Source organism: Sapajus apella, unplaced genomic scaffold (genome assembly GCF_009761245.1).
Source record: "Sapajus apella isolate SASKATOON/1434 unplaced genomic scaffold, GSC_monkey_1.0 scaffold10, whole genome shotgun sequence".
In the NCBI taxonomy this organism is placed as follows: Eukaryota; Metazoa; Chordata; class Mammalia; order Primates; family Cebidae; genus Sapajus; species Sapajus apella.
The window spans coordinates 42,793,533-42,818,624 of NW_022436950.1; the positions used below are offsets into that span (position 1 = coordinate 42,793,533).

At 37.0% G+C, this 25,092-nt stretch overlaps 1 protein-coding gene across 1 annotated transcript in view; it reads right to left on the reverse strand.

Annotated features, from left to right (window-relative positions):
- CCDC150 (coiled-coil domain containing 150) overlaps positions 1 to 25,092 on the reverse strand; it is an 88,075-nt gene that overhangs the window by 59,845 nt on the left and 3,138 nt on the right. Inside the window, exons 2-7 of the mRNA XM_032278788.1 lie at positions 23,423 to 23,586; positions 12,439 to 12,659; positions 12,160 to 12,338; positions 10,373 to 10,441; positions 3,549 to 3,665; positions 2,059 to 2,188 (exon numbers count right to left, since the gene is read on the reverse strand). Of these exons, the coding sequence (XP_032134679.1) occupies positions 2,059 to 2,188; positions 3,549 to 3,665; positions 10,373 to 10,441; positions 12,160 to 12,338; positions 12,439 to 12,659; positions 23,423 to 23,586 (880 nt within the window). The remainder of the gene's footprint in view (positions 1 to 2,058; positions 2,189 to 3,548; positions 3,666 to 10,372; positions 10,442 to 12,159; positions 12,339 to 12,438; positions 12,660 to 23,422; positions 23,587 to 25,092) is intronic.

Here is a 25,092-nt window from a genome sequence, read left to right on the forward strand (position 1 = left end):
TTTCACGTTTTGACATCTGCAAGGTATCCAAATGCAGATATTTAGCTGACAGTAACATACTGGTCAAGAACTGAGGATGACTTTGCATGGAAAAAAAGATTGGAAACCACTCAGAGCATATATAGTGAAAAGAAAACCAAAGACAGAAAATTGTGGAACAGTTTGGCATTATATACCAGTAGCCAAAAAGTGTAAACTTATCTGAGAGTAATTGCCTTCACAGAAAAATTCACAGAGATCAGTTTTGTTTCACTTAAATATTCTAAAGCCAGAAATTATAAAACACATAAAACTCACATTTTATATAGGATATACCTTTGAAAAACTATACTTTTTGAATATACGAATACTCGGAATAAACTCTAATTTAAAATATACGAAGGATAAAAAAGATGAACTATATGACTTTTTTTGGAAAATTCTACTAACCAAAATAAGAATAGAAGTGTTTTACTTGGAAGAACAATTTATTCATTTTAAGTACTATAAATATGTATGTAAATGCTTATTGTTAATAAACTTGATTACATTTTTAATCCATTGAAGCAAATATTCAAAGGCATGTCTTTTATTAATGTAGTTCGAACAACTAATTGTACCTTTAAGTAATAAAATATATGTCAAGTCTATAATTCAATATATGTCAAGTCTATAATTCAATATTATGCATCTAGTTGGCATTCAGACAGACTTCCTTTTCCTTGTGTCAGTTTGAAATTGTGTTTTAATCTTCATTTTTAATGGTCTTGCACAAACTCTTTATAAAATTCAAAAATAAAGCATTAATCCAACAAGAAAGTAACATAAAAATTCAGAGGGCCAACTAATATAATAGAAAGATAACTGTTCTAGGTCCAGCTATTCACTTGCTGTGGGTCTTTGGGTACAGTCAGTGTAGATCCTTTTCTATCTTCTACGTAATGTGTATATCTTCTTATCTTTCTGAAAAGGTTGCTGCAGTGCTCAAACGAGATAATGTGGCAGCATCATAAAATGTACATGTATTTTTGTAGGCACACAATTACAGAAAGACAGAAAATTATCCAGGGGCATTGTCAGTGAGAACTTCACACAGTAATTTACTACTGTAAGAAAAGGGAATATTTTCTGCTAAAAGCAGTAAGTCAACACATTGAATAAATTACTCTTGCTCTATTATTTTTTATCACTTCCATTTCCTTTTTGGTATTATCAGCCCCCATTACAGCCACAGAGCAGAAAAGGTGAACTGGAGAGAACACTAGGCTTGGAGTTAGGAGATCCAGGTCTAGGTTTTACTTTTTCATTTTTTTTTCCTTTTGTAACTCTGGGAAATATGAATAGCTTTGAGTACTGAATGAAATAATTTATGTGAAAGCTCAGTGTAAACCATGATGTATTAGTCACATGAAGCACTGCACTATAACTCTGTGACCTCTATCATTGAGACTATCTGGAAACTGCTTTACAGTAAAGTACTAGCAACAGTGGTATGATAAAGGGCTGATGGGTTACAATAAACATGACTGAACACCTTGGGATCAAGTCTAGGCTGTTTCATTTCCTGGCTCTGTCACCTTTGAGGATTTATCTATAAAAAGAGGAGATTAAGCTCTCTTTAAGGTACCTTACAATTTCCATGTCTACAAATATATGTTAACCAAAATAGATTGATAACACGAAGAATGGAGAATCTGACATGATGAATTGACAGAATCAGTAAGTTATCAAGGATTCATGGCCTTATTATTTTATTATCCAATATTCAATCTATTGTTTTACTTTTTTGCCAAATATTAAATCCAGATGTCTAGAAACCAAATATTCCCAAGTCCACAAAAAAGCTGGAAAAAAACTAAATAAGGACTTGTTTACAATTAAAAGGGCCAAATCCATTATTAACAACATTCCTTTCTAACTCAGTACTACAGGTAGAAGGGAAATCTGCAATTTTTTACATACAGCACTGTGGAAAATACCAGTAACACTTGCCACTTTAAGAATGTGGGATCTTAAGAGTTTTTCGATGAAATCTCAAAAAACAAACAAGAAGCTGATTTCCAGCATCTAGTTTCATACTTAGATCAGATTTGAGCTGTGAAGTAGCAGTCTCCAACTCTTCTTTTTTTTTCTGTTCCTGGGCCAGTAGTTCTTGAGTGCTCTGTATAGAATCCCGTAGAGCAATGCAGTTTTGCTGCAAAATGTGCACCTGAAATTGCATCAGAAAAACTCCTTTTCTGTAAGATAAAGATTTCTAATAAACTACCTTATATCACATGTGTAAGGAACATTCCAATCTTAATGTCACTGAGAAGCAACAAGAAGTTAGTCTATGTTACAGTTAAAATCTCAATAAAATGCGGTCTTGGAGCGGTGCCACCCAATAGAACCTTCTGTGCACTCTCCAATGCAAACAGTCCACTAGCCACACATGGCTACTGAATACTTGAATGTGGCTAGTGTGTGAAGAAATAAATATTTTATTTAACTGATTTAAATAGCCAAATGTGGCTAATGGTTACCATATTGGCACTGCAAGTTAGAGCAACAAAGGGTCATTTGTAAATTCCTAAAGTAGAATCTTAGTTATAATTCAGTTATGAAGAAAAACCATTGGTTAAAAGATTATATCATCCAAAAAAATTATTTTAAAATATGAAAATATCAATTGACTCAGAATTTAAAGTATGCTAAATTGTATGTAGATACTTCAAATAATAAATACGAAGGTAAAAATATGTTAAAATAAATAATGATAATTGAAAACAGCAGTGTAAACATAGTCCTGATTGTTTTACTTATTGATAACCTTTGCTTCCAGTGTTAGATCAGTTTAGCCTTTCTTTTTTTTTTTTTTTTTAATTTATTTTATTGCATTTTAGGTTTTGGGGTACATGTGAAGGACATGCAAGATTGTTGCATAGGTACACACGTGGCAGCGTGATTTGCTGCCTTTCTCCCCATCACCCATATTTGGCATTTCTCCCCATGCTATCTCTCCCCAACTCCCCACCTCCCACTGTCCCTCCCCTATTTCCCCCCAACAGACCCCAGTGTGTAGTGCTCCCCTCCCTGTGTCCATGTGTTCTCATTGTTCAACACCCGCCTGTGAGTGAGAACATGTGGTATTTAATCTTCTGCTCCTGTGTGAGATTGCTGAGAATGATGGTTTCCAGGTTCACCCATGTCCATGTCAGACATACACAGCATGAGACCAGGGCAATGCCTTCCAAAATCAATCTCTATAGCAGAAAGTGGATAGTATAAGGCAAAGATATCTTTCCTTAGGAGCCAAGAGTCCACCTCTATAAAGCCTGAGGTAAATTAACCTCTCTGGTCCTTAGCTCTCTGATTTATAAATTAAGAGCATTTAATAATGACATTAGGGTCTTTCTTATTTTGCACTAACTTAAAAAAACTGTAGTAAGATTGTTAACATATTACTAACAAAAAGTAAATATTTTAGTAAATCTAGAGGAAATTAGTAAAATGTTAAGTTTATAGGTAAAATATCAATTTTTGTTTGGTTTCACATTCCAAATATACATAAGGAGAGGAATTCTTTCTACCTGTTTTCGTTCTACCTCCACTGTTGATGCCATTTCTTGTATTTTGAGGAGCATGGCTGATCCTGATTTCTCTAAAGATTCCCTAAGGTACTTCTCCTGAGCCAGTTGTCTCCTTAGCTACAAAGCAACACTGCAGTTAGGTAAGACCAACTGAACATCATACTATTTCAACAAACATCAAAGTTACCTAAGAAGTTTGTCAGACATGCCATCTCACCCCCCAACAGTCTTAATTCATTTATGACTACTCAGAAACATGCTTTTGTTTCTCCCTGGATTACCTAGGAATACCTCCTAAGGAATGTAGATCAAAATTTATTGCTCTCATCCTCCTATAGTTTAGGTCTGTTTTCCAAACTGGAGGTTAAAACCCATTCGTAAATTGAAAGAAGCGCTTAGAAAAAGGGGGAAAAAAAGACTAGAAAAAAAGATCAGAGTACATAGGAAGTAGTAAGGGGAAGTTCTGCTTTGTGAAATGTTTGTGTATATATGTATGTGTGTTGCAGTGTAAAATATATGTCCAACAATGGATTGTCAAAAAAAAGTTTGAAAAACACTAGTAATTCTTTGTGTATTTTCTGTATTTCTATATTTTCTGGCTTTATTTTTCAATTCTAATTTTCCTGTATTTTGATTTATCTATATATTTTTTATCCTTCAGTATTACAAATCTCTCTCTGAAAACTGTTTTCATTCTGTTTTGGAATTTAGAGTTCTAAACAAATAATGAAATAACCATTAAGTAGCAGACAAAACTGATACTCAAAGAATTTAGGTGCTGTAATATTGTGATATAATAAGAAATATATATTTAGTCTCTGACCCTGGTTCCTAGCACATAGCTCATAAAAACCTTGGAATCACCTCAAAAGAGTGTCTTTTGTGTGCTAATGAATTATTGGCTGGGGTGGGGGAAGATAGGTAGCTGTGGTGGGGGCTGGTCCCCAGAAAGACCAAGGCATGATTAGAGGATTGGGACTTCTAGCCCTCCTTTCAACCTCTAATGATGGGAAAAGGGCTGTAAGGGAAGTTGATCATCAGTGGCCAATGATTTAATCAATCATGTCTATGTAATGAAGCCTCCATAAAATTCAGAAGAACTAGGTTCAGAGTGCTTCTGGATAGCTGAACACATGGAGGTGCTTGGAGGGTGATGAGCCCCAGAAAGGGCCTGCGCCCCTTCCCACATGCCTTGCCCTAAGCATCTCTTTCATCTGGCTGCTCAACAGTATCCTTTGTAATGTCCTCTATAACAAATGTGTGTAAATGAAGTGTCTGAATTCTCTGAGCTATTCTAGCAAATTACTGAAACTTGTGGAGAGGCATCATAGGAACACCGATTTTTTGCAAGTCAGTTAGAAGGACAACTTGGGGCTTGCAATTGGCATCTAAAGTGGGGGGCAATCTTGTGAGACTGAATCATCACCTATCTCCAGGTAGATAGTGTCAGGACTCAATTGAATTAATTGAGGACACTCAACTGGTGTCCACGAAGATCAGAATTTCTTGGTGTGTCACTGGGTGTCAGAACTGTTGTGCTGTGAGGTATGTAAGAGTGGAAAAACACACTTTGGTTTTTTTCCCTATTTTGGAGGCACACTGACCTTATTTCTGTCAATAAATGACTATAAAAAGAATCACACAAAATAAAAAGAAGGTTAAGCGTCTCTTTCATTATTAGGTAAAGAGATCCCTTCCAATTGAAACGGGAATTGCAGAGAATGCTATTCCTTTTAAGAAGTGATGTGAAACTGAAAGATGTTCTATTTTAAAATATCACTGTAGATGACATTGAGTACCCTCTACCTGTTTTCTAAATTGTACACATATTTTTTCCTCTATGGATAATATATTTTATATTTTTTAAAATGTTTCTTAAAAGTTAAAAAAGGTTAAAAATGTGTTGGGGTAAAACTATTACAAGATTGATCATTTTGGAAATGCTCTATAACTTTTTAAATCATATCCTTGATAAAATGACATACAGGTTTTTCCAATTTTTCACTATTCTAAATACTGCTCTCCTGAACATACTTGTGAGTAGAACTTTCCTTACTTTTCTGATTATTTCCTTAGGACAAATTCCTATAAGAAGAATCACTAGGTTAAAGGTATAAATGTTTTTAAAAATTTTTGATACATACTGTAATTTTCTAATTATTACCTTCCTATCTTACTATTTGAATAAATCTCATCAGTACTATGTATTAAAATTTGCTTAAATCTCTTCTGATGTAATAAATGAAAACTAACATCTTAATATTTCTGTATTTCTTTGGTTACTATGAGATATCTTCTAATATTGTTATCAGCTCTTTATATATTAATAAACTGTCAATACTTATCCTTTGTCCATTTTTTAGGGGGTATTTTTAGATAATTTTATGGTTTTTTTTGAGTTTTTTTTTTTTTTTTTTTGAAACAGGGTCTCACTGTGTCAACCAGGTTGAGTGAAGTGGTACAACCATGACTCATTGCAGTCTTGACCTCCCAGGCTCAAGTGATCCTCCCACCTCAGCCTCCTGAGTACCTGGTACTAAAGGAGTGTGCCACCATGCCCAGCTGATTTTAAAAATTTGCTATTGATCCAGGGTCTCACATTGTTGCCAAGGCTGGTCTCAAATTTCTGGGCTCAAGTGACCCTCCTGCCTTAGCCTCCCAAAATGCTGAGATTACAGGTATGAGCCACTGTGCCTGGCAGTTTTGAGTTTTGGGGGGGTTTTTGGAGACAGGATCTCACTCTGTGGCCAAGGCTATAGTGCAGTGGCATGATCACTGCAGCCTCAACCTCACAGGCTCAACTGATCCTTCCACCTCAGCCTCCTAAGTAGCTGGGACCACAAGTGTACACCACTGTGCCTGGCTAATTTTTTTTTTTTTTTTTTTTTTTGGTAGAAATGGAATTTTGCCATGTTGCTCAGGCTAAGTTCTTTAAAAGGGAAGACTATTAACTCTTTGCCTAGTTGTGTTATAATGCCTTATTACAGGAGTCCCCAACCCCTGGGGCCACAGACTGGTACTGCTCTGTGGCTTGTTAGGAACCAGGCCACAGAGCAGGAGGTGAGCAGTGGGTGAACCAGCCCTACCGCCTGAGCTCTGCCTTCTGTCAGATCAGTGGCAGCATTAGACTATCACAGGACCATGAACTCTAATGTGAACTGTGCAAGCAAGGGATCTAGGTTGCGTGCTTCTTTTCAGAATCTAACTAATGCCTGATGATTTGAGGTGGAACAGTTTCATCCCAAAACCATTCCCCTCAACTCCCCAACCCCATGGAAAAACTGTCTTCCACAAAACTGGTCCCTAGTGCCAAAAAGGTTAGGGACTGCTGCTTTATTAGTTTTGCTTTTTATATGTAGAAGTATTCTTCTACATATAAAGGTCAGTGGTCAAATCTACTGACCTTTTTATAATTCCATTCTTTTTAAGCTTAGAAATTGCGTATTTACTCAATGATATGTTAAACATTACAATCTTATGTAAGAATGAGCCATTTTATTTGTGGTTATATTTTTTCAGATTTTAGTATCAGATTATAATTATATAGAGTAGCTTAGTATACTTTTCTAAACTTTGTGTCAAATTATACAATTTGTTCAAGATAAAATTTATTCCTTGAAAGTTTCAAAATACTCACCCAGGAAATTATCTCATTTAAATTTTAGTTGCATCACTGTCAAATGTGATTCAATCTCTAGTTCATTCGGAATTAAATATTTCACTCTTTTAAATTCTGTGTTAATCACTCCTATTGTGTATGCTTCAAAGCATTCAGCTAGCCACCTTTTTAAAGAATGGCCACTTTCAAACACAGACATTTTCCTCTCTTATACATGGGCCACTTTCAAAAACAGACATTTTCCTCTCTTATACATGATATACCTATAATGTGCTGTACAAAAGCATATTGCAAAGAGAATGCTTTAATACTGAAGTATTTATTTCTGAAGTACTATTAAGGGCAATCAGTTAATCCATTGAATGTTTATCATATCCAGATTTTGTGTCTATCTTATATTTATTATATCTTAGGAAGATAAATACCACACTTCTTCTATCTGTATATAATCCTCTGTCATAGGCTGATTGTGTCCTCTAAAATTCTTACGTTGAAGCCCAACATCTGCTACCACACAAGGAGACTTTATTTGGAGATAGGGCCTTTCTACAGGCGATTAAATTAAAACAAAGCCACTGGGGTGGACCCTAAACCAATCTGACTATATCCCTCTTAGAAAAGATTTAGACACACAAAGACACCAGAGATGGGTCTACACAAAGAAAAGAGCATGTGAGGACCCCGTTAGAAGGTGGACACCTTCAAGCCAAGGAGAAAGGCCTCAAGAGAAACCAAATCTGCTAACACCTTGACTTTGGACTTCAAGACTCCAGAACATATAAATAAACAAATTTCTGTTTACACCACCAAGTCTTTAGGACTTTGTTATGGCAGCCCCGCAAAATAATACACCCTTTCTATTTCACATGGCCTCAGAATGCCCATGTTTGACTAGCGTAGTACTTCTGCATGTCTTTGACAGAGTTTAATCAAAATTCAAGACTTTACCATAGAACCAAGAATTAAGAATAAGACTTTCCTAGTAAAAAATAATGTTAAGTGGCAATCCAAAAGAGAAAAGATTGTCTTTTCAACAAACAGTGCCAGAAACACTGGACATCCATATACCAAGAAGAAATTCATCTAGATACAGATCTCATACCTTTCATAAAAATCAGCTCAAAATAGATCAAAGACCTAAATGTAAAATGAAAACCTACAAAATCTCTTAGAAGATTATGCAAAAGAAAATCTAGGTGACTTGGGTTTGTTGACTTTTTAGATACAATTCTAAAATTACAATCCATGAAAGAAAAAATTGATATACTGGACTTCATTAAAATTAAAAGTTCCTGTTCTGTGAAAGACAACTAAAAGCATAAAAAGATAAGCTATGCAGTAGGGGAAAATATTTGTGTAACACATCTTTGATAAAGGACTGGTACCCAAAATATACAAAGAACTCTTAAAACATAACAGTAAGAAATAACCCAGTTAAAAAATGGGGTAAAAGTCTAACAGATAACTCACCAAAGGAGATATACGGATGGCAAATAAACACATGAAAAGATGCTCAATGTCATTATATCATTAGGGATTGCAAATCAAAACAAGATACCACTACACATCTATTGGAATGGCAAAAAATTCAAAACACTGACAAGACCAAATGCTGGTGAGGATGTGCAGTAACCATAACTCCTATTCCTTGCTGATGGGCATGAAAAATGATACAGCCATTTTGTAAGACAGGTTGGCAGCTTCATGCAAAGCTAAACATAGGCTTACCAGATGATCCAGCAATTATACTCCTAGGTATTATATTTACTCGAAAAAGCAGCAAACTTATGTCTACGTAAGAACCTGCACACAATGTTTACAGCAGCTTTACTCATAATTGCCAAAAATTGGAAGCAAACAATATGTCCTTGAATAGGTGAATGGATAAACAAATTGTGGCACATACAATAGAACACTGTTCAGCTATATAAAGAAATGAGTTACTGAGCCAGGAAAAACCATGATAAAAAAGAAGTCAGTACAAAAAGGCTACATACTTACTGCATGATTCCAACAATAACACAACTACAGAGACAAAAAAAGAAAATCAATCGTTGTCAGGGGCTTCGGGGAAGACATGAGGAGGGATGGGTAGGTGGAGCACAGGGCATTTTTAGGGCAGTGCATCTATTCTGTGTGATCCCATAATGATGAATACATGGCATTACGCATTTGTCAAACCCACAGAACTTTACGGCATGATGAATAGTGAATTTTAACATACTTCACTAAATGATGGCTCAATATTGGCTCGTCAAATGTTACAAAAGTACCATACTAATGCAAGATGTTAATAATAGGGAAACTACAGGAGTGGAGAGAAGGGTATAGAGGAACTCCGTGTTTTCTGCATCATTTTTCTGTGAACCTAAAACTGCCCTAAAAATAGTCTATTAAAATATCTTAAAAATAATACATTCTAACTATGAACAATCAAGCTTTTATCAGAAATTACTGGCAAATAAAATACTCAATGTAAGACAATTTTCCAAATACTGATGCTTACCACCTAAGCACTAAAATTTAGAACCTTAAAAATAATTTTGCATAAGAATTTTCCTTAAAAATATGTCTACTTCTCTATTTTGTATAACAGAATCTTTTAAATATAATTTGACCCACTTAATTTGAACTAACAAAAATTATTAATACCATTATATCACGGAATATTGAGGTTTCAGGCCGCTGCCAGAATATACTGAGTTAGTAATTATACTGATTCTTCCACTGTTTTCAGCTGCAAATTTTTAGTCCAACAGCTTTTAGCAGCCACCTACTTCATATTTCCCAATCTGCTATCGACTAAAACAAGCTGAAATGAAAGTTTAAGGTAAAATTAGATGAGCAGACTTACTAATAACTTTTTATTTTAAATACAACTTTAGATTAAAAGGCCTTTGCATGAAAGCGTCCACTTAACTACAGTATAGGGGCTGCCACAAGTGATAACTATTTCCTTCCTGGCTCACAGAGCATTTATTTTTTATTTCTAGTTTTATGGCAGTATTGAGGTAAAAGGAAGTCTTAATGTCATATAAGGGCAGAAACTTTCACTTGAATTCAATGTGGCATATTTTTAAAGTCTCCCTACTACATAGTCACATATTTCCTTCTTCAAACGTTTCTTTTCATTCTCTCTTTCAGCTTTCTTGATTTCCCTAGTGCAATTCCAACACCTCCTCCACCCTCCATCTTTTTGTCTTACCTCCTGAATTTTAAGGTTCATTTTACGTTTTGTGGTCTTCAGTTCCTCTTCAATAACTGCTGCATTCTTCTAAAAGTAGAAGGAAAAAAGGTTCTAAATAATCTGAAATGACAGGAAAAAATTGTCTATAGGTATTATTGGATCAAATCAGGTTTTTTTTTCTGGCAACCTATACATACATGCCATTTTTAATATGGTTATACCTCTTTGTTATAAGCCCAAAGTAATTATTACCCTGAGTTATTTAGCAGGAAGGTTATTTTATTACATATAAGGTTATTTTATTATATATGCATATTATATATACATGATTTCTATAATTTCCTCTTTTATATCATAAATAGTGGTTAATTACACCCACCTCCTATATAAGATTCAGTAATTAACGGATAATCTGGTAATCAAAAGACATTTTACTTACAGGGTAAATTCTTAATTTTTTTAAGAACTCTATTTTTTCCACCTTCAAATATTATTCATGCTTATGAGCTGAGGATAAAAGCTTTCCCTACTTATTCTCTTTTTTATTAAGATGAATGGCACCACAATCTCAGATGTAAAGGCTCAGAGCCATCTTTGCCTTCCTTACTGCCACCAGTTCCTCCCAGTACCATATTCTAACATATCTTTTTTTTTTTTTTTTAAAGAATATTCTTCTTTCTTTTCAAAATGCCACAACCCTAGATCAGACCTAATTTGGCTCATGCCTCAAATAATGCCATGGATTCCTAATTGGTTTCCCTGCCTCCAAGTTCTCTATTTTCAATATCCTGTAATACTGCTAAATTTGTTTTCCTGTTTTCATTATGTCACTTCCATATCAAAAATCTTAATCTTTCAAGTAGTTGGGGTTGATCCTATGGGGAGTGCTGCCTTGAAAGGATCAACCTCAACTACTAATTATTATTGACTTTGAGCTGCTCTATGTCATTGCTAGCTAATACCCAACTTATTTCCCACAAACAAATCCTCACTCTTGAAAGACTAGTTTATACATTTCCCCTAGCTGTACCCAGTAGAAACATCTGGGTTCAAACCTGAGTAACAAGAAGATGACAGGCATGTGTGATCTTAGACAAGTGATTTCTCCCAGGGAGCCAGTACTATCATTGTTAAAAAATAGGAACAGTAATATCCTACTTCCCAAGGTTTTGCAAAGATTAAACAAAATAATACGTTGACCATCGATTATGTTGCCTAGCCCATGAAGGGAGAACAGCATTGTCAGTTTCTTTTCCAAGGAGTCCTTATTCTTTGCTGCCTCTGCATATGCTCCTTGAAATTTCCTCACCCCTATACTTTGCTTCTAAAGGTCCTATCCCTTTCCTGAAGCCTACCTAATCTATTCTAGATAGGGCGTGCTCACCCTTTCAGACATGTCTGAACACAAAGCCCTTACTCGGCAATATTCACTTTTTGTCCTATACTATACCGTAACATTTCCTATACTCCTATTTTTCCCTTATTGAATTTTTCATGCTGTGGCTTGTTCTCCCAATAAGCATAAGAGTTCCTGAAGAGCACAGGCTCTGTCTCACACCTCTGGACCCTTACCATCACTTGTATGGGGTAAATGTTGTCTAAATAATCAATCACGGACAGCACACAGTGGTTTAGGTTATCAATGCAAATGTCATAGGCCAAGAGTCCTCAAATCAACATGTCAAATGTCAAATGCCGAGAATCTTCATATCAACATCACCTATTTTTAAAAGTCAGTGTCATAGGTCTGTTGCCTCCTCCAGCTAACACATAACAGCGCGTACTTCAGGACTCTAGACTCAAACCTTTGTTTGCGAGGCAATCTCCAGAGTGGCAGTCAACCTTTGCACCTCATCTTGTGCCTTGTCTTCTTCCTCTTTTACAGCTCTCAGTTGCTGGCGCAAATTCATAACTTCGAGATGTAACAGTTTCAGGTCCTTAGAATGCTCGTCCTGTACTGTATTCAGTTGATCTTTCAGAAAAGCTACCAGATAGCACAGGAGGGACATCAAGCAATAGAAAGTCAGTAAAGGAAATCAAGCACCTACACAGGACCAAATTTCTGATGATTCTTATCTCTATACCTGTTTTCTGAGGATTCAAATCCTTTTCAGTTTGCAGGCGAAAGATGTTCATCTTCAAGGACTGAATGAGGCTTTCAAGACGGCACATTCGATTTACCAGAAACTCACAGTTCTTCCATAAAATGTCAGTTTTTCCTGCACAAATTACTTCATTTTGAATAGGACTAATGACTTTCTGGCTCTCCAGGTCTTCTAAACAGCTTGGAGTTTCCAACTGGCCTCTGGACAAAGATCCCAATAAAACAATATTATGCAATGCAATTTCTACTACAGTAATCCCAACAATTGAGTCAATGTAATATTTCCAGTTAAGAATAACTGGAGCGTGACATCACCAACATGGCAGGTCTCTGACTCTCCCTCCATGTAGGGATACACTAAATAAACATCTATTCACAGATCTATTCCCTCTGAGACAAAGTCAGAAACAAGTTGAGAGACTCTTCTGTATCTGGCAACTGAGAAAATACTCACATTGACTAGGTAGGAAAAGCTGAGGCACACTCAGGCCCAAACTCCACTCCAGGCACTGTAAGAAGGTATCCCCAACACCCACCCTTTCCCTGAGGAGAGTAGGGTTTGGACCACATATTTAGAGCCCTAACTCTAAGATTCCCCACAGTGTGGCTCGATTCACCTGGCTCTAGGGGCAGAAGGGATTAGGCATACATGAGTCTCCCTAGACTGTAGAACAAAGAGGTGATTATACATGGGTGTGTAAGCATTTACAGAGGCTTCATCCCCCAGGATCAGGGTAGAGAAAGGACTAAAACTCAAAGCTCCCAGTTTCTGCTTAGAAGAGGTTTGCCAGTGTACTCTGTCAACTGCTGCTGTTAAGAGTGGAGTTTCATACAAGCCTGCACCAGAGAATTAACTGGGCTGACAAACAGCAACCTTTGGCAGCCCCCAAACCTATTCCCCTGGCTCATTCCATCAATAACTCCACTCTACCACTTCCTCCTGGAAAAAGTTTTTCCATGTATCAAGTGCCCCAACTTTTAAAACTTCTACTTGAGGGACTGCATCCTAAATATCCTAGCTCTAGGGGTAGAAAGGATTAGGAATACAAGACTCTCATATGAGACTCACGGGTTGCAATACCAGGAGGTGGTTTTAAACAGGAGTGTAAGCAGTTACAGGGACTACCCCTCTTGGAAGCAGTGAAGAGAAAGTGATAAAACACAGTTTTGCTTTTGTCTAAAAAGGATTTCTCTGTACATGCTTCCAGTGAATAATTGATGGTCTGGCTTCTAACTAACTTACATCAGGGAGTTAATGGGGCAGGCAAACAATACACCTCCGGCAGTCTAAATGAGAGCTTGGTACTTGCCAAGATTTCTCCCCTAGCTTGCCCCAGTGATAACTCCAAGTCTACAGAAGCTTCCTATACGTAGTTTGTCCACTCATCGAGTGTCGTAACTTCTACAGCTCTCATACAAGGACTACCTCCTTAGACATCCAGCTCTGGGAGCTGATTTGGCTCTGCATTTCCAAGTATCTTTAGGCCACAGAAAACAAAGAGGTAGATATACAATGGGCCCACTTCCAGTGGCCATATCCTCACAAGATGCAGTCTGAATGACAGTACTATAGGTATTTGCCACAGAGCTTCTCCCTGGCTTAAAGAGAGAAAAATGCCTGCCTTTGCGCAGATAGATAATGCCTGCTTTAGTGCAATAAGGGATAAATACCTGCTCTCAGCTTCACCCTGCGGATAGAAGGAACTGGAACCTGCATCTAACACTGCAATATTTTCGGCTGCATCTAGAGAGCATAGCTTCTGTCTTACCGCTCTCATGATACTAACAAGACTTGGCACATCTTAATCTTCTGGGGCCACCAAAAATAGAGAGATCGGATTGTACAAATACAGAGATTTGAGAGATGTATTATAATTTCTGGCTATATGAATTGGTAAGATCTCCTACACGAGGGCCAGTTTGACAAGACTGGGAGAGGTTACTGTCTTATTCAATCCACAGAAACCAACACAGGGCTTTAAAAAAAAATGAAGACATAGGAAAATGTTCCAAATAAAAGAACAAGATAAATCTCCAGAAACCAATCCTACTGAAATGGAGATATGTGGTTTATCCAGGAAGACATTCAAAATAATGGTCATAAAGATGCTCACCAAGGTCAGGAAAATAATGCAAGAACAAACAGAATTTCAACAAAAGACAGTAAGAAAGTATAAAAAAGTACCCAACAAATCATATAGTGAAGAATACTATAATAAAACTGAAAAAATTCAATAGAGGGGCTCAATGACAGACTATATCAAGTGGAAGTGAATAAGTAAACCTGAGGACAGGTCACTGAAAATCATCCAACGTGAGAAGCAGAAAGAAAAAAATGGAAATGAGTAGATAGTTTATGGAACTTATGAGATACCATCAACAGAACAATATGCCCATGATCACAAGTGCAGAAGACAAAGTAAAAGGAACAGAAAACGCATTCGAAGAAATAGCAAAAACACTTCCCAAGCCTGGGGAATGATATAGAAATCCAGATCCAAGAAGCCTAAAGGATGACAAATAAGATGAATTCAGAGTTTCATAGTCCCATACTTAGACACTTACACAGTTTGGACATTTGTCCCCTCCAAATCTCACGTTAAAAAGTGATTCCCACTGTTGGAGGTAGGGCCTTGGCGGGAGCTGTTTGGGTCATGGGGCAGATCACTTATGAGTGGCTTGGTAATGAGTGAGTTCTCACTTTTAGTTCACACAGAGTTGGCTGTCTAAAGGAGCATGGCATCTCCTTCTCTCTCTCACTCCCTGTTTTACCATGTGACTCACCTGCTCCCCCTTTGCCTTCCACCATGATTGTAAGCTTCTTGAGGCCCTCATTAGAAGGTAAACAGATACTGGTGCCATGCTTTTATAGCCTGCAGAACTATGAGCCAAATATATGTCTTTTCTTTATAAATTACCCAGCCTCAAGTATACCCTTATAGCAGCACAAAATAGACTAACACAGAAAGTTGGTAATAGAGAGAAGCACTGGCATAAAGATACTTGAAAATGTAAAAGCAGCTTTGGAAATGGGTAATGGGCCTCCACTGGAAGAGTTTGGAGGGCTAAGAAGAACACAGGAAAACAAGGGAAAGTGGAACTTCTTAGAGACTTAAGTGGTTCTAACAAAAATGCTGCTAGATATGTAGACAGAGGACAGGCTGATGAAGTCTCAGATAAAAATGAGGAAGTTATCGGAAAATAGAGTAAAGGACACCCATGTGACACCCTAGCAAAGAACTTGGCTGCACTATGTCCATGTTCTAGGGATCTGTGGAAGTTTGGATTTTTTTTTTTTTTTTTTTTTGAGACAGTCTTGCTCTGTCTCCAGCTGCCAGGCTGGAGTTCAGTGGCTTGATCTCAGCTCACTGCAATCTGCCTCCCAGGTTCAAGCAATTCTCCTGCCTCAGCCTCCTGAGTAGCTAGGACTACAGGCACGCACCACCACGCCCAGCTAATTTTTGTATTTTAGTAGAGATGGGGAAGGACTACAGGTGCGCAACACCACGCCCAGCTAATGTTTGTATTTTAGTAGAGATGTGGTTTCACTACGTTGGCCAGGATAGTATTGATCGCCTGACCTCATGATCCACCCGCCTCGGCCTGCCAAAGTGCTGGGATTACATGCCAGGGAGTTTGAATTTAAGAGTGATGTCCTAAGGTATCCGGCAGAAGAAATTTGTAATCAGTAAAATGTTCCAAAAGTGACATGGCTGTTTTTAACAGCCTACAATTAGATGCAGGAGCAAAGAAATGGTTTAAGGTTGAAACTTACATTGAAAAGAGAAGTACAGTATAAAAATTTGGAAATTTTACACCCCAGCCATGTGGTAGAGAAAGAAAGAGAATTTTCAGGAAAGGAATTCAAGTGGCCTATGGAACAACCATTTGCTAGAGAGATTAGCATGACTAAAAGGAAGCCAGATACTAATAGCCAAGACAATGAGAAAAGGCTTTGAAGGCATTTCAGAAATCTCTGAAGCAGCCCCTCTTATCACAGTCCCAGAGGCGTAGGATGTAAGAATGATTTGGGGGACTGGGTGTCACTGCCCTGCACCACCTCAGGAGTGTTGCCCACATCCTGGCTGCTCTGGCTCTCACTATGGCTCAAAGGGCCCCAGATACAGCCTAGGCCACTGCTTCAATGGACACAGGCCATAAGCCTTCGCAGTTTCCATGTGATGCTAAGCTTGCAGACATACAGAACGTTAAGAATGAAGGAGGCTTAGCAGCTTCCACCTGGATTTCAGAGGATTTTTGAGAAAGCCTGGATGCCATGCAGAAGCTCTCTGCAAAGACTCTGCCCCTGCAGCAGGCTTCTGTTAGGGCAGTACTGAAGGGAAATGTGGGGTTGGAGTTCCTACAAACAGTCCTGCCCAGGGGAGCTGTGGGAATGAACCCACCCTCCAGACCTCAGAAGGATAGAGCCACTGGCAGCTTTCACTCTGAATCTGTAAAAGCCACAGGCACTCAACTTCAACCCTTGAGAGCAGCCATGGAGGCTGCAACCTGCAAAGCCAGGGGGGCAGAGCTGCTCAAGGCCTTGGGAGCCCACCTGGCACACCAGCGTGCCCAGGATGTGGGAAACAGAGTCATAGATTGTTTTGGACCTTTAAAGTGTGGAAACTGTTGCTCTTTTCTTTTAGCCAATTTCTTCCTTTTGGAATGGGAACGTTTACCCAATGTTTGTACCACATTATATCTTGGAAGTAAATAACTTTCTTTTTGTCTTACAGGTTCATAGGTAGAAATAACTTGAGTCTCAGGTGAGACTTTGGAATTTAGACTTGTGACTTTTGAATTAATGCTGGAATAAGTTAAGCCTTTAGGGAACTATTGAGAAAGGATGTTATTTTGCAGTGTGAGAAGGACATGAGATTTGGGGTAAAAGGGTGGAATGTTAGTTTGGATATTTGTCCCATCCAAATCTCATGTTGAAATGTGATCTCCCATTGTTGGAGGTAGGGCCTGGTGGGAGCTGTTTAGGTCATGGGGGCAGATCCCTCATGAATGCTTGGTGCCCTCCTCATGGTCATGAGTGAGTTCTCACTCTGTTAGTCCATACTGGTTGATTAAAGGACCCCGGTACCTCCTCCTCTCTCACTCCCTCTCTCACCATGTGACTCACCTGCTCCCCCTTTGCCTTTTACCATGATTGCAAGCTTCCTGAGACCTCACCAGAAGGTGAGTAGTTGCTGACCATGTGTACAGCCTGCAGAACTATGAGCCAAATATATCTCTTTATAAATTACCCAGCCACAAGTATTCCTTTATAGCAATGCAGAAGAGACTAACACAGACACATTACCATCAAATTGTCAAAAGTTGAAGACAAAGATTTTTAAAAGCATCAAGGGAAAAGTAGCTACAAGAGAACCCATATTAGACTATAAATGAAGTTTTCAACAGAAACCTAGTAGGCAAGCAGAAAGCAGAATATATAGTCAAAATCCCAAAAGAAAAATAAAACTGTCAACCAAGAATACTCTATCTTTCAAAATATGAATACAATCCTATCTTTCAAAAATGAAGAGGCAATAAAGACTTTTTCAGACAAACAAAAAGTTTATCAACATTACAAGAAAAGCAAAAAAATAAATAAATAAAAACTTATTCAAGCTGAAGGAAAAGGACAATAATTAACAAACGAAAATATATGAAAGCATAAAAATCACTAGTAAAAGCACTGTCAACTTCAAATCACTCTAATGCTGCAATAGTAGTGTGTTAATCAATTACATCTCTAGTATAAAGGTTAAAAGACAAAACTAATAAAAACAACTACAACTACAATAATTTGCTAAGGGATACACATTATAAAAATATGTAATTTGTGACATTAAGAACATAAATTGTAGGAGCAGGGAGAGGGAAAGTGTGGAGTTTGGATATGCAGTAAAAATTAAATTATTACCTTAAAATAGCCTATTGTGTTTTTTGTAATCCTCAGAATAACCATACAACAAATTGTGAACACATTGGATAACCTAGAAGAAATGGACAAATTCCTAGAAACATGTAACCTACCAAGACTGAATAATGAAAAAACTGAAAATCTGAACACACCAATAAAGAGTAAGAAGATTGAATCAGTAATAAAAAATTTCCTCCTATCAAATAAAAACCCAGTACCAGATGGCATCACTGTAGATTTCTACCAAACATTTAATGAAGGACTAACACCAATTCTTTACAAACTGTCAAAAAATTGAAGAGAAGGGAATACAACAAATTCATTTTATAAGGCCAGAATGACCCTGAAATTAAAGGCAAAGACACTAAAAGAAAAGAAAATTACAGGTCAATATCCCTCAACATAGATGCAAAAATCATCAATAAAACACTAGCAGCTGGGCACAGTGGCTCATGTCTGTAATCCCAGCACTATGGAAGGCTGAGGAGGGCCGATCACAAGGTGAGGAGTTCAAGACCACCCTGACCAACATGGTGAAACCCCATCTCTACTAAGAATATAAAAATTAGCCAGGTATGGTGGCATGCACTTGTAATCCCAGCTACTCAGGAGGCTGAGGCAGGAAACTCACTTGAACCTGGGAGACAGAGGTTGAAGTGAGCCAAGATAGCATAACTACACTCCAGCCTGGGTGACAAAGTAAGACTCTGTCAAAAAAAAAAAAAAAAAAAAAAAAAAGAACCACTAGTGAACTATTTTCAACAGTACAGTAAAAGAATAATTCACCATGATCAAATGAGATTCATCCCAGAGATGCAACAACAGTTCAACATGCACAAATCAATAAATGTGATCCACTGTATTAACAGAATGAAGGATAAAAATTATATAATCATCTCAATAGATGCAGGGAAAGCATTTAACAAAATTCAACAATGTTTCATAACAAAAACTTTCACCAAATTAGGTATTGAAGGAATGTACCTCAACCTAATAAAGGACCAGATGTGATAAGCCTACAGGTAACATCATGCTCAATGGGAGAAGTTGAAAGCTTCTGATCAGGACTGAGATAAGGATGCCTACTCTCACCACTTCTATTCAGTATACTGCGGTAAGTCATAGCCAAAGCAATCAGAAAGGAAAAAAAAAGACATCCAAACAGGAAAGGAAGAAGTGAAATTGTCTCTTTTTGCTGGACATACAAAATCTTAAGTACAGAAAACCCTAAAGACTCCACCAAAAAACTATTAGAATAAATGAATTCAGTAAAGTTGCAGAATACAAAATCAGCAAACAAAAATCAGTAGCATTTCTATTTACTAACAATGAACTATCTGAAAAAGAAATTAATAATCCCATTTACAATCACATCAAAAAAACAGGAATAAGTTTCACCAAGGAGGTGAAAGATCCATACAATAAAAACTCTTAAAAGACTGATTAAAGAAATTGAGGATGACATAAATACAGTAATGAGTTACATAATGACAGGAATACATTCTGAGATATGTGCTGTAAGGCGATTTTGTTGTCGTACAAACATCATAGAGTATATTTACATAAACATAGATAGTATAGCTCACTCCATACATAGGCTATATCTCCTAAGCTATAAATCAGTATAGCGTGTTACTGTACTAAATACTGTAGGCAACTGTAACACAATGGTAAGTATTTGTATATCTAAACATAGAAAAGGTGATGTCTTGCACTGCAACACTTCCATGGCTGCGACATCAACAGACGATAGGGATTTTTCAGCTCCATTACAATCTTATAGGACCACCATCTAATATACAGTCTGTCACTGACTGAAATGTCCTTATGTGCCACATGACTGTAAATGGAATGACATCCCAGGTTTATGGATTAGAAGAAGGAGTACTGTTAAAATGTCCATACTACCCAAAGCCATCTACAGATTCCGTGCAATCGCTATTAAAATCCCAATGTCATTCTCCATAGAAATAGAAAAACCTGAAAATTCATATGGAACCACAAAAGACCCCTGAAATAGCCAAAGCAATCTTGAGCAAAAAGAACAAAGGTGGAGGCACCACATTAGCTAATCCCAAATAGATTACAAAGATATAGTATAAAAAGAGCATAGTAGCAGCATAAAAAGACTCACTGTCCAATGAAATAGAATAGCTCAGAAATAAACCCAGGCATTTATGATCAATTGATTTTCAACAAAGATGCCAAGAATACACAACAGGGAAAGGACAGTCTCTTCAATAAAGTATTAGGAAAACTATGCACATATAGAAGAATGAAATTGGACCTTTATTTCACCCCATATACCAGAATCAACTCAAAATGGATTAAAGACAGATGTAAAACATAAAACCTGAAACTAAAACTACTAGAAGAAAACATAAGGGAAAACTTCTTTGACATTGGTCTCAGCAATAATTTCTCGGATATGACTCCCAAAGCACAGGCATCAAAAGCAAAAAATAGACAAATAGGAATGGATCCAACTAAAAGGCTTCTGCATAGCAATGGAAACAATTACAGAGGGAACAGACAACTCACAGTTTGGGAGAAGATATTTGCAAATCGTACATCTGATAAAAGGCTAATATTCAAAATATACAAGAAACTCAAACTACTCAATAACAAGAAAATAAGCTTATTTTTTAAAATGGGCAAAAAACCAGAGTAGACATTTCTCAAATGAAGACATACAAATGGCCAATAGATAAACAAACAAACAAACAAACAAATACTCAACATCACAAATCATCAGGGAAATACAAATTAAAAACATGGCAAGAAAACCTCACATCTGTTAGAATGGCTATTAACAAAAAGATAAAAGATAACAAGTTGGCAAGGGTATTGAGAAAAGGGAACTGTACATAGTTGTACGTAGTTGATGGGAACGTAAATTAGTATAACCATTTTGGAAAACAGTATGGAGGTTCCTCAAAAAACTAAAAGTAGAACTGCCATATGAGCCAGTAATCCCACTTCTGGGTACATATCCTAAGGAACTGAAACCAGTATGTTAAAGGGATATCTGCACTTCCCTGTTCACTGTAGCACTATTCACAATAGCCAAGGTATAGACACAACATAAATCCCCATTAATAGATGAAGGGATGAAGAAAATGTGGTATCCTGCATCTATAAACAATGAAAAACTACTCTGCCTTACAAAATGAGAAAATTTTGTCATTTGTGACAACATGGATGAATTCTGAAGACATTATGCTAAGTGAAATAAACTAGGCACGAAAAAACAAATATGCATGATTTTGCTCCTACATAAATCTTAAAAAGTCAAACTCATAGAAGTAGAACGGTAAAGGCTGTAGAACAGTAGTTACCAGAGGCTGGGTGGAAGTGAGGTGGAGGACAGGGAAAGAAGAGATTGTTCATCAGAATACAAAGCTCCAGTTTAAGAGGATATAAGTTCTAGCAATCCACTGCAAAGTACATTGACTACAATTGATAATGTATTGCATATTTAAAATTTGTTAAGAGTAATTTTAAATCTCTTTACCACAAAGAAATAAGTATGTGAGGTGATGGATATGTTAATTAGCCTGATTCAATTATTCTACAATGTATCCATGTATCATAAAATCACATTTTACCCCATAAATATGTAAAATTATTCACCAATTAAAAATATACACAAAGAAAAAAGAACAGATTCTTTCATTAACAAGCATTTATTAACCACTCCAAATTTAAATATAGAGATTGCTATTAGGTAAACATCAGACCAATGTGGAATAAATGAGGGCCACTGACTTTTTAATTCTTGTTTAATATGGATTTTTCATAAACCTTTTTTAATGTATAAACAAGTGATACATAAAATATATTATTCAAAGTATATTAGGTGCATAATATATACATGCATATAAAATATGTATGCATATATGTATATTTTATGGGCATATTTTATATGCATTAAAATGTTAAATATTAATTCTATTATAGTGAACTATTAAATTTAGCATGGAGGGAATATATTCATGTTTTTAGAAAAATTTTAAAGTCATAATAAATATTCCTATTGTGTTACCAACATACTCAACATTTGTACCAAATTTAATCTTTAACTGCTAAAGAGTTATTTATTCCATGGGTGCTAGAATACCAACTATAATAATTTTATATCTTTCCTGAATGAGACACACTTAAGAAATATATATGTAATTTTTTTTTTAAATCACACCAGTAAATTCTAAATTGGCTGCTTAAGCCCACAGATTCTGCAGGCCATTGATAATCCAACTTTTAATAACTTGTTTAGAAGCACTAGGGAAAAAACAATTTTTTTAATCTCATTCTAAATCATAAAATTTTTTAAAACTTCAAAAACCTCTTTTAATTTACAATATGGGAGAAGAAAATGACCAAATTAATGCCATGAAGCAACATTTTAGCTTTTAACCTTAATATGTCTTTTTATTTTAAAACAAGAATCATTTATTAAATGAAAAATTACATGTTTGTTCTTTTTTTTTTTTTTTTTTAGAGTTTCACTCTTGTTACCCAGGCTGGAGTGCAATGGCGCGATCTCGGCTCACTGCAACCTCCGCCTCCTGGGTTCAAGCAATTCTGCCTCAGCCTCCCGAGTAGCTAGGACTACAGGCGCGTGCCACCATGTCCAGCTAATTTTTGTATTTTTAGTAGAGACGGGGTTTCACCTTGTTGACCAGGATGGTCTCGATCTCTTGACCTCGTGATTCACCTGCCTTGGCCTCCCAAAGTGCTGGGATTATAGGCGTGAGCCACCACGCCCAGCCTCACATTTGTTCTTAATCAAGTGAACAGAATACCAAAGTTTGTACACTGAATTAACACACTTTAAATATCTGTTTAGGGGAAAAGTGATAGTAGCTCTAGCTCGATCACAGAATGACAACTCTTCATTTTGCAAATGTTTTCTAAGTAATGCTCAAATGAAAGTTATTTCTCAGTTATTTTGCAAATATCCCTCTCATCTGCCAAACTACTGTGATTTAATAGGTAATGAAGCAAAATTCTTCAACCTACAGAGATCTAGTTCATTTTTCTTTGTTACCTTTCTTCACAAAAGTCCAACATTATTAGGTCATCCCTCAGTGAACTGGTTTGTTCCTCAACTATTCTCATCCTCTGCTGAAGTACAGTGAATGTTTCAGAAGCTGTAGCATTGATGTGGGTTGGAGAAAGGACCGGTCTGGACACTGTAGTTTCCATATGTACCTAAGAATATAGTCACAATATTAGTGTCATAGGTCCTATTATTGTTCAAAAATAATCACTGCCATTCCTGTGTTAGAATTATGCATCACTGTCCTGTTGAACTCAGGAATGGTCATGTGTCCTGCTTTGGCCAATTAAATGTAGGTGGAAGTTAGAAGAGCCAGCTTGTTCTTCACCATCTCTCTCTTTTCCCTCCTCTATGAGAAGAGAAACATCCATGCACTAGGGTCCCAAGGTGACGATGATATCAAACAGACCCACAACCCATTCATGATATACAGCACAGATGTCCTGACACACAATACACCTATGTTGTAAGCCATTGAGATTGTTGAACAGTTTATTTCATCATAATTTAGCCTATCCTATTTGTCACTATTAGTCACACACGAGGGCCTAGGACTTGCTGAGGGAATGGCTTTTGTTACTAGCCATTTTCATCATAACATTATTAACATACAACCTTCTTGAAAAACATATACTTGGACCTCTGTACAGCTGTCATAAAATAAATGATTTGCCAACTATATATACTAAATTAAAGCAGCAATTTTAAAAAATAATATGTAACTTTAACTTAAAGCATGACCAAAGACCTTTCTACGGCTACCGACATCAAATTTCCACAGACCATCCCCCAAAACCCGATGAAAATAAATAAGAATAGTGAAAATACTCTTTCAAGACATCAGTGACAGAAGCAGAATTAGCTTATATGTGGTCCCAATGTGTAAATGAACCATGTTCAATGACAAGGTAATTGGTGAAAACTTTAAAAACATTTTCTTGCAACTCCATCCTGTATAGACATTTCTATACCAATCATGCTATAAACCTTAGCCATCTCTAGCATTAGTGTTCCTATGGGAACATGTTCACAAGGAAACAGTCAGGGATATCAGGAGTATACCTTTCTACCCACTTGCTATATAATCAGGTATCTCCCTTACCCTCACCTTCCTGGAAGTGAAAGGGGGGTCTACCTCATGTTCAACTTGCTGAACATGGGGTCCCAGGACCCATGGCAGGAATTCATAAAGTGGAGGACTGGTGGCAGGAGTGAAGGGAACAAGAAGCATGGTGGGGGCTATGGAAAGACTGAGCTTCTCACTACAGTGAGCTATGAGTGTGCTACGGCACTCCAGCCTGGGTGACAAAGCAAGAACTTGTCTCTAAAAAAATAAAAATAAAATAAGTCTGGCTGGGTTCAGTGGCTCACGCCTATAATCCAGCACTTTGTGAGGCCGAGGCAGGCAGATCACGAGGTCAGGAGCTCAAGACCAGCCCAGCCAACATAGTGAAACCCTGTCTTTATTAAAAATACAAAAAATTAGCCGGGCATAGTGGTGGGCACTTGTAATCCCAGCTACTCGCGAGACTGAAACAGGAGAATCACTTTTACCCAGGAGGCAGAGGTTGCAGTGAGCCAAGATCACGCCATTGCACTCCAGCCCCAGCAACAGTGCAAGACTCAGTCTCAAAAAAAAAAAAAAAAAAAAAAAAAAA